Source organism: Sardina pilchardus, chromosome 22 (genome assembly GCF_963854185.1).
Source record: "Sardina pilchardus chromosome 22, fSarPil1.1, whole genome shotgun sequence".
NCBI classification, from domain to species: Eukaryota; Metazoa; Chordata; class Actinopteri; order Clupeiformes; family Clupeidae; genus Sardina; species Sardina pilchardus.
The window spans coordinates 26546840-26557860 of NC_085015.1; the positions used below are offsets into that span (position 1 = coordinate 26546840).

Genomic DNA, 11021 nt, shown 5'->3' on the forward strand with positions numbered 1-11021 from the left:
CAGTAGATATGCATAGCAGATATGACACAAGTACTGTATGAGGTTGAGGATGCCAGCTTATCCATGTGTACCATGTAATATAGCAAAAATATATATTGTATTGTTCAAGAGGATCTAGTACAAAGCAACAAAACAAAACATGTGAGTGTGACGCTTGTGGTAAACACTCAACTTGCCTTTTGTCGACTTCGAACAAAAAGCTCTAGCACCTCTGGACGGATTTGGTCATAGTTCTTGTTTAAAAAATGTTGGACCTATCAAGAGAATTAGAGGATTTACTAGTTAGAATTTCTCACCATATATGAAAAGCAGAATGAAATGGAAAATGTCAGACTACCTGATAGGTGACTGCTCCTGCATAGTGATAAACCGTGAAAACGGGGAGTGGAATTTTGGGTTTCGAGTAGTAAGGACTACTACAGTGGTGATAGTGACACTTCTGAAGGAAGGTGTGGTCAGTTGCCTGTGACAGATAAAGAATCAGAAGAACTGAATCTATCCATGTCATTCCTTGAGAACATTCAAGGTCAAGGCAACAGCAACATTTTTGTCATACAGTATTAGATCAAAAGTAAGACTTCAAAGCACCTGAGGGAGTAGGGTCTGGTCGTCCAGGATGCGGAGGAGACCATGAGGGCGTGCGGAGATCAACTCCAGACAGGAATTAAAGTCCTGCAGAGGCACAGGATACCACTCAATCTGTTCAGTGCTGTACTCCTCCTGAGGGCAGTCAGAAGAGCAAGCAGTCAGCACACAGGGCACAGGAGAACAGACATCATCATGAGGACTACAGATATGCACTGTCAACAGTACCTGTTCCTGGGACACCACTGCTTTATTGACAAAGTGCTGCAGCTGCTCATTGGCAAAATTAATGCAAAGCTGCTCAAAGCTGTTCACTGCTAGGTCCTGGAAATTGAACATGGAGTTTGTTAGCACACAATTGCTTTCTCCCAAGAGCATACAGTGGCTATAGTAAGTATTCACACCCATGCTAAAGTTGACTAAAAAGAGGAATATAAAATCATCTTTTGAGAATTGATTGTAATGCCTTAATTCAAAAAGTTAGTAAAAATCAAACCGCTAAGGACACTCATTTTCTTTGTGATTGAAGAATGTATCGTAAATAGATAAATGTTCTTCCTTAAATACAGGTTGCATAAGTATTCAACCCCTATGTTAAATTGCCATAGGAGCAGGAGGATTTTTTATATGTTTTTATTTTTAAAGGCCAGCTATTTCATGGATCCAGGATATTATGCATCCTGATAAAGTTCCCTTGGCCTTTGGAATTAAAATAGCCCCACATCATCACATACCCTTCACCATAGCTAGAGATTGGCATGGTGCTTTTTACAGTTAGCCAATTAGCCTGTTTGATGCTCATTGAGCTCAATGCAAATCAAACAGGCTAATAGGCTAACTGGAAAAAGCACCATGCCAATCTCTATCTATGGTGAAGGGTATGTGATGATGTGGGGCTATTTTAATTCCAAAGGCCAAGGGAACTTTATCAGGATGCATAATATCCTGGATCCATGAAATAGCTGGCCTTTAAAAATAAAAACATATAAAAAATCCTCCTGCTCCTATGGGAATTTAGCATAGGGGTTGAATACTTATGCAACCTGTATTTAAGGAAGAACATGTATCTATTTACGATACATTCTTCAATCACAAAGAAAATTAGTGTCCTTAGTGGTTTGATTTTTACTCATTTTTTTAATTAAGGCATTACAATCAATTCTCAAAAGATGATTTTATATTCCTCTTTTTAGTCAACTTTAGCATGGGTGTGAATACTTACTATACCCACTGTATGTGTTATTAGGCTACTGTGTCCAGACAAATGCAACATAATTACAATAATGGAATATAGAATATGCCCATGACCATGAGGTGTGTGGCACGGAAGAGTGCTATGCAATTTTGTAGAGACAATGCCAATGAAATAGTTATTTTTGTAGTCACTTATTCACATGGCAAGTTTAAATACCATCAGGCAGTATACCAGTCCTTCTATATTATTACACATAATTCCACTTATGGACTTTAATGTTTGGATTGTTTTATACATATATGTGTGGATTATTTGAGTTAATAATGTCTGGTGAAAAATTCATGTGAATAGCCTCACTGGAAGTATACTTACTGAAGTACTTATAATTTCCCTGCTGTATGTGTAATGCTAGTCACTTATTTACAACTTTTATAATTATAAACATAATTAGGCTACATTACAAGTACATAATTATGCTTGTGTACCATCTCTGTACAACTCTGGTTGAACATTTGATTCACCTTTGTGAATTAATGAATTTGTTATCAATCTTTACACACTACAAGGAGATATCAACTCAAGTAGCTGACCTCGAAACCATAGATGTCGACAATTCCAACTGTGCTGTCCATTTCAGTAGGAATTAGCCATTGGTTAATACGCTCCAGAAGCCAGTCAAACAATACAGAGTACAGAGCCTTTGCTATGGCATCCCTGATGAATGACAAAATGTTATTGCAAAACATACAGTGTTTTTAGAAATAAAATAAAACTATAATATACAGAAAACATTGACACGTTTTTCTCTCTTTGTCTCTGTCTGCCTTAAACACAGACTCAAATGCATAAAACAAATCTATGAACACAGCTGTTCAACTACACCTCATATCATACCTGGATTCAATGGCACTTTCTACAGAGAGGGGGCAGTATATTCTGTCATAAATAGTTTCCTGCAAAACATACATGAATATCCATTCAGTTGAAATACAGTGACATTCAGCTCTGTTCAGAATAGAGAGTATACTGTATGTGTGTCTGTCCTCACTGTGACCCGATGTGTGATGACTGTCTGCAGAGCCTCAGCTGAGATTTGCAACAGCTTGCCTACTCGCCTGGCTTCAGACTCACTGAAGATCTGTGCCACTTCAAATGACTCACTCTGCATTCACACACACACACACACACACACACACACACACACACACACACACACACACAAATTACTATCACCATCAAGGGCATAAGATGGCAGGTGTGTTGTCTGATCAATCGGACATTTGTGTCACCTCATAAGAGCGGAAACAGATGTTCCCTAACTGTAGGATGGATGATAGCATGGCCCATACAGTTGACAACTCATCTGGATGTAAACCAATGGTCTCCAAGCACTGGACCAGGAGCTGGAAGTCTTGCTTGTCATGCTTCCCTTTCAGGTCACAAGCCCCACCCTGAACCAGATTCAAAAGACACATATCGGAGATGAACTTCACCATTCACTGGGTCTACATGCTGTCACATCACCCCAATGTGTGTCAAATATAATCCAAAATGTGTGTATATGGGTCTTCATCCCATCACATCATGTGCAAAATATAATCCAATATGTGTGTATATGGGTCTTCATCACATCACGTGTAAAACATAATCCAATATGTGTGTATGGCAGCACCTGGTTGAGGTAATAGTAGGTCTCGGCCCCTTGGAGATACAGATCTTGTTTGCTCCACTCATTCATCCCTGACAGCATCTCATAGAAGATATGGTAATTTCTCTCCTCGTTGGCCTGGGGCAATTAGCACAGCAATATCAAATGTATTACGCAGAGCACACACTTAAAACATTACAACAACTGCAGTTATACTGTACATGTAGTCTGACTATCACCATACTAAGCTCAGTCTTTTAAGATTGAACATTATTTGGGGAGTCTGCGCTTTATTTCTGCTGCACAAGATGGGCATAGTTCAAATGACTGTGCGCTATAGGACAGTCCTTCAATCAATCTAACCAATGATCCAACTGTTGGATAAGCTAGTTTGTGATTGGATCCAGAAGATGTGGACAGGAAGCAGGAGAGATAGATGTGCAGGTTTCCAGCCTGAGCTGCAGGGCGAAATCCAAATTGCCTGCAGATCAGGCAGGGTTCAGGCATAGGCCTTTCAAATGCGGTTTGAAAGGCCTATGCCTTTGAACCCCAAGAATTTGCACTGCAATGCTGACCCTCAAATAACTGCAGTTTTGACACTTGAAAGTGTCTGGTTCAACTGTTAAAGAGGAACTACTGTATGCAGGTTTGGCGATTTCTTTGCCGTTTCCTACAGCGTAAGCAATTATAACACTACACAATTGGTCAGTCTGCCTTTTCATGAGCATGATCGCTTGGCTACGAAACTTTCTGTTTGTCAGTGTACCGGCCTGGTGCTACAAACTTGCAAGCGTGTTTTTTCTGCTCACAGGCGCTAGGGGGGAAGTGAGACAGTCATCATTCAACCCGAAATACTGTAAGTCAAACAACCATTCCAATGACCCCAAGGCTAAGGTAAATTACTGTAAGCTAGAAAAAAAAAAAAACCTTGCATAGTTCACCTTTAATACCATAGCTGTTTAGACCACACTTTTATAATTTCTATGCAAAATTACACTATGCTTTGTGTGCAATCTGACTAAAATATAAACTGTATATTCTGAAACTGTGCAGGACACATGTAAGTGAAAGACAATTACATTACCTGGAAGACAACACGTGATTTTTCAAGTAGATACTTTGATAGCGAAGTACCAACCACAACACCACTGTCAAGAAATCAACATCAGAGTTGAGGATTGAGTTTACTGGAAGATAATCACACTCACATTTTTCAAGTAGTTCCATCTTCAGCTTCATACAACTTACTGGCAAATATGGATGTGGAGGTACTTGCCAAAACGACTAGAGTTGTTGTTCAGAATAGTCTTGGCGTTACCAAAACTCTCCAAGATGGGTAGTACATCCATAGGCTAAAACATATTAAAAAAGATATATTTGCTTATTTTCAGTCTGTATAGGACTACTTATACATAGATCATATTCATTTCTGCATTAAAAGTCAACTATTGCACTTCACCTGTCGGAGGTTGTCATTTCTGCCTTGGTACATGGCATTAAGGTAGTGTACAATTAGCTTGGCCGCTTCTGTTTTCCCCGATCCACTCTGACCACTGTAGGAGAAAAGCTAGTATCAAACTGCAGGTGTATTCTGTGGTGTCCAGAGGAAATGCCCGTAGGAATGAGACTGCATGTTTAATTTTCCCTCATTCAATTGTTTTTAAAACATCAGGACAATGTATGGCGTCAGGAAAATGAAAAGGGCAGTACTGTTGTGTGCCATTCCTTGCACTATTTCCCCTCTATTTGAAAAAAACAGTCTAATTGCAATACATACACAGTCCTAAACACCATGACAAGGCTATTATGAAGCTGTTTTATTATTTTCTTTCCTATTTTATTTCCATTTAATTTATTTCAGTTAGCCATGCAACACCAGAATCTGAACGTCTAATACATTTGAATGTCCATAACAATGGTAGAGAATCTTGATATTGTGAGGACACATGAATGACTTAACATGTCTATTTTCAGTAAAGACAACAGATTTTGTTTTTATTTTGAAAAATAATCTTGATTGGGTAACAATGTGTGAAACTGTTTCTTTTAAAAACTAAATTATGTTTGCCTGCACATTAGATCTCCTCTATCTCCATCCTATTCTAACCTAGAATGGGTCTATCAAAGCAGTAATACAGAATTAATGCTTTATTAAAATTAGCTTTGAATCTATTACTGTAAGCATTAACTAATGTTCTCCAAAACTACTTACAATGAAGTGCAAGAACATGCATTTCATCAGTGTTCTGCACCTTATAACGATGCACTGCTCTTGGGAGGATTGTTGAGACTGTCTGAAGGCTGCATCCGCAATCGCATACACATGGCTGAAAAAAATCATACACTGATAAAAAAGAACATGAATGTGAAAACAGGTGTGTCCTCATCATGTACAGCACATACTAAGCCTACTCACGGAGCATTCCTTTGCTGCTCTTTGGTCTGGTACTGTTGTCTGAGCTCCTCCGTGTAGATATGAAGGGGCTTGAATGGGTTTATTGACAGTAGCATGTTTCCTATATAGGTCTGTGAATGGTTAATATAATAATAATGTAATTAACATATCATTTTAATGTTTAAATGAGAAATATATGAGGTGAAAGATGTCCCTGTTACTGAGAAATACGGAAATATGTGTTCATGCTTACATAGATGGCATCCCGCTGAAATCTCTTCTTCAGATTCAGCAGGACAGAGCTCTCACATACCTCACTGGAGACAAACATTTAGTCAGATTTGGTGGGGAGTTTATGAAGAATTATGGACAACATTACCATGCATATACAAATAACTGACTGTTTTGATTAATGACGAGAGACAGAGAGAGAGAGAGAGAGAGAGAGAGAGAGAGAGAGAGAGAGAGAGAGAGCGAGCATGTGTACTAGAATGCCATAATGTACTAGAAAAACTAGAGCGCTCACTCTAATTGTGATAGATCCTCCACCTCATCTACCTCGACAGCTTGACTGCTGCCTGGCATTAGCACCTACAGCTCAAAACATGAAGAACAGGGAAGGGCAAGAGGAATGGTGAGAGAGGCATTAAAACTTAACATATCCTTGAGAGAGTCGCCAAATGTAGGTACAGGTGAAAGGCCCATGCATTTCATGTGTACCTGGGTGCTGTTTAGTTTGCTCTCCAGCATGTTCTGGGTGGGATCCTCTGATTCCCATGGTCCTCTGTCAAGGATGGTTTGAGCCCTGTCGTCATCCTGATACACGGTCCACTTAGTTAGTTTCTCAACAGTCTGGTGGTGGTCTGGCAGCAGACTCTCGGTCCTCAGCCAGTCCTGAGGGTCACCAAGCGCTCCATCACAGTGAGCCCAGTGGACGTCAGGGGGAGAGGAGAAGAGGCCATCCCCCATGAGCTGGGCCACCTCTCGATCAGCTGCTTCTTCGTATATCGAGGACTCCAGCGCCTGTCCATGCCCCTCACTGCCTGCAGACGGGACAGCCGTACTCCTCTCGCCGTCCTCTCCATCCTTGAGGTGTGCTGTCTTCAGGCCACCTGCTAGTATAGGCTTTGACAAGGAAAGTTTGGACAGTTTGAACTGTGAGGAGCCTAATTTGTCTCTCGCTGCCTGTAGGACATTGGCACCATCGTTGTTGTTCAGTGTTGCTTTCTCCTCCTTGTCCTTTGCTGGTGTGGACAGATGTTCTGTGCTTTCATTTCTGCTTGGCTTACTTTCTGGAACATTCTTTTTAATAGATTTAAGAACGCTGAGATCTGGCTTTGCGGGAAGCACCAGACGAGCACCTGGTTTAGGGGGCCTTGGCTCAACTGTGACTTCTGCTCCTCTGTTTGCAGCAGAAGTAGGTGTATTTCCTTGCAACTGGCCCATTTTATTCATCCTTGGAAATACTATTGCATATTTGGCATCCCCAGCATTGGTCTTTTCATCTTGACCACTCTGGGTTTCACAAGGTGATGATATAGGATCCTCGGACGGACCAGCTGTATTTTCCTGGGACACGGAGTTCTTCTGTCGAGTCCTCCTACTGGCTACTCGCATAGCCATTCTCTGTTGAAAAAAGCTCTTCTTGCTGCCGGAGGAGCCACTCTTTTTCTTGGATACGTGCACTACGAGCCATCTTGATACTCCAATGGCTTGTGTGATTGCTCTCATCTTCCGATGTATGTTGCTACCGCGTGGCATTTTCTTCTGTACCCAGCCAGACATACGACGCAATGTGGTCATGCCTTTCTGTTTTGATGACTTGGAGGTCAGTTTTGCAAAATTCAGAGCTGGCTTACGATTCTCGGTCTGGCCAGTAGCTTGTTTCATTTTTATGTCCTCTCCAGTTTCCTTTGTTTTAGTTGACTCCTCATTTACATCTGGGTTTGCCTTGTTATCTTTTCCCTTCCCCTTCATGGTCATCATAAAAAGGGATTTGGTGCCACCGACAGCAGATACTTTAGCCTCTGGCTCTTTGTCTGTCTTGGTCAATGACTTTGTTTTATTTGCCAACTGAAGAATTTGAGATTTTCCTTTTGCTGCTTCGGCCTTGCTCAAACCTAATCCCTTGATTTGTAGAGCTTTAGACACTGCAGGTCCTTCATCTGGTTTATCCTTTTTTTGCAGCATCTTAGATTTGAATCCAATCTTCTGCCCTAGACGTTGAGATGTCATATTTTGTGTCTTGGAGTTCTTTCCTAAGTCTGTAGCCTCCCCTGATGCCTCAGGTTCTATTCTGTCACTTAACTCTTCCTCTGTCAGTAATTCTTCTTCACTGCTAATGGGTGTCTCCATAGCGGCTGCTTTACCTGCTCCTTTCCTTGAGGACTCCTCAGCTGCACTGCTGGTTATATCCTCACCTGGCGCATCCCCGTCCTCCTCCGATGTCCCCTCCACTTTCTTCTCTTTGTCTGCCTCCCCACTGCTGTCTTCACTCAGCTCGGTCGCGGCAGATTCCTCAACACATTCAGAGCGCTCTTCACATAATTCTACACTCTCTCTTTCAGAGCAGATTTCCTCACTCTCAGATCTCTCCTCCTCTATCTCCACCACTTTCACGTTTTTCCTTTTGGCAAACTTTGATGGTTTACTCGTCGCCTGTGCTGTTTTACCTTCAGGCTTGCTGAGGATCTGTTTGGATTTGGCAGTCTTACCTCTAGCTGTGGCTCCTTTTTCAGTGACGACATTGCTCGTCTCCTTCCTAGTTGATATCATGCCTTGCTGGCCTTTCACTTTTCGTGCTTGCTTTGGGGTTTGCATCTCTTTTTTCGTCTTCTTTGGCTCTTTGGTCTGTTTTTTCTTCCAACCCCGTTCCTCTTTCTTATTCTCTGTGACATCCTCGTGTGCAGATAGGGAATCATCATCGGCATCAATACACCCCTGAACCTCTTCTCCACTCGCATTTTTGGGGACTTTAACAGCTTTTCCTGACTTCTTAGGTTGCTTAGCTTCAGGTGTTTTGTTGCTTTCTCTTTTGCCTTCTTTACCCTTTTGCTTTCCACCCTTCTGAAGCGTTTTTCCAGGAGACATCTCTGCACCCCAAGTTCATTAAATGTTAAAACAGTCCTGTAAAAGTGGTTGCAAGAAAAACACACAGGACAATGAAAACATGCAAGCATAATGTTGAGACTGAATATGACTGGGATCATTGGTTTTACAGCATTTAACTAACTATAGTGCACAATAGTACTTTGTGCATCTATGTGGATTTAAACTCAAAGCTTTCAAATAAATAGTGCAATTAAAACTGCAAAAGCACACCTAGCTGACTGTGTCTGTCGGTTGGGTCAGGATCTCTTTCTCAATCAGTCATCATTAAGACAAAGTTTCACGTGCTAGTCATGACCTCTCCGTAGCAGAATTCAGTCTGATAACCGCAGTGAGACAATGACCCATTTTCTAAAAGTATAACCTACAAGGCACAACAACTGAAATATAAAATACATATCCAATAAATCAAATACAGAATAAATGCAGTTTGACAAAACGAGTACTTGTGCAAGCAAAAAAATAGGGAAAGAAAGGGAAAATTCACATCAGTGTAATAATGCTTACCAGATTTCTTGGGTGAGCCACAGACATGATGGCCATGGTGGACTCCAATCCTGCAGAAAGACACAAAGTCTGCACACTCATGCTGAGATGCTGAAAGGACACCCACAGGCACTCACTTGCGCATGCACACACACAAACAACAAATACTCGAGCATCCTGAATAATTTAAGTTTGCTGGATGGCCCATACCATTATGTGGCCATTCATGATGGCAGCTGTTAAGCAGCAGCAAGTAAGGGGAGATGCTGTGCTGGGAATGTCACAATACCTGTTGACATATGAGCGAAATAAACACACTGATACACACAGTGAGAGAGAGAGAGAGAGAGAGAGAGAGAGAGAGAGAGAGATGATAATAAATTAATTTGGAATTGAATTACATATTTGTATGATAGCTTTAGTATATAATCAAAACAGTTTTGTTCTGTTCAGTTTATAACAGAACACTCTGTTAATCAATCACTAATGTCATTCTACATCAATACAACTATTTAGTAAAGTCAGTGATTCATTTAGGTCAAATACAAAATCCAAAACTATACAAGGCACAATTTAAATTCATAAATTTGTTTCAGTCCTAATATTTATGCATGTACAAGAGCACAAACTGATAATCACATCTAAACTTCCCATGGATACAACTGGTTTAGCCAACAGATCAGTGAGCTATTAAGACCGGCGAGTTTTAACACGGTTACCCTCCTCCAACAGACCATTTACCTGTTGGATCACAGACGACAGCAAAGGCTCTCTTTAACACTGTGGAGTGGTTTCATATAACAGCAAAGCGCCTGTGCTTAGACGATTAGAGGACAAAGCAGTCTGTAATAATAGATCACCAAACACTTGGCTCAGCATGCAGAACAACTGATGCATCCTTTATCCATTTAAGTATCTATCTATCTATCTATCCATTGCTGCCTGGAACTGCCATATATGACCAACTACAGAAATGGAGGCTAGACTATATGCAGAGCTTGTGTAATACTAAATGGAGAAATAATTCAAGGAGTAACATGCAAACAATTGAGACAAAACCAGTTCCCCATAAGATACAACATAGGCTCTAGCAAACATGTCTTCTGTACCACATTCCAACATCGTTTTCCATTTTATCACCGCTACAATCTTTTTTTTTAAGTTTAACAATGTTTCACTCCATTTAGGGAAAGTTTCTGCAACATTTAAACAGGCTACGATTAGGCTACTCCTTTGCTAAAAAAAAGTTTAACTAAGTTTCACTTGCATGACGTCATTGAAAAAACATTCTATCAATTGTCTCTGGAATTTCTCATTGGCCTTAGGGGATGTTCAGACTGGCATGCTTTTCTCACCTCCAGGCGCACAAATTCAATTGTTTCCCTATGGAACAATGCGACTAACCACTGCAACATACGTGCTTCACTTTTATAAAGGCTGAGCGTAAGCAGAAAAAAGGAGACCAGGAAGGACAGCTGATTCTTTGCTGGTGCAGCTGGTTAGGCCACCAGGTGGACATGCTGGCAAAACCTGGTAAGCTGGGCAAAAGGTATGTTTTCGCAAGAGCTTTGCTGGTCTAGTTCGTCAACCATCACAGGGTGGTC

The 11021-nt window shown here is 41.0% G+C and overlaps 1 protein-coding gene across 1 annotated transcript in view; it reads right to left on the reverse strand.

The window, feature by feature from the left end:
- myo15b (myosin XVB) overlaps positions 1-8913 on the reverse strand; it is a 33881-nt gene extending 24968 nt beyond the window's left edge. The window contains exons 1-17 of the mRNA XM_062525749.1: positions 6544-8913; positions 6350-6414; positions 6077-6140; positions 5845-5954; positions 5681-5755; positions 4888-4981; positions 4677-4780; positions 4513-4576; positions 3453-3566; positions 3070-3231; positions 2829-2942; positions 2675-2733; positions 2371-2494; positions 814-909; positions 589-720; positions 338-463; positions 177-254 (exon numbers count right to left, since the gene is read on the reverse strand). Of these exons, the coding sequence (XP_062381733.1) occupies positions 177-254; positions 338-463; positions 589-720; positions 814-909; positions 2371-2494; positions 2675-2733; positions 2829-2942; positions 3070-3231; positions 3453-3566; positions 4513-4576; positions 4677-4780; positions 4888-4981; positions 5681-5755; positions 5845-5954; positions 6077-6140; positions 6350-6414; positions 6544-8913 (3951 nt within the window). The remainder of the gene's footprint in view (positions 1-176; positions 255-337; positions 464-588; positions 721-813; positions 910-2370; positions 2495-2674; positions 2734-2828; positions 2943-3069; positions 3232-3452; positions 3567-4512; positions 4577-4676; positions 4781-4887; positions 4982-5680; positions 5756-5844; positions 5955-6076; positions 6141-6349; positions 6415-6543) is intronic.
- Positions 8914-11021: the final 2108 nt, after the last annotated feature.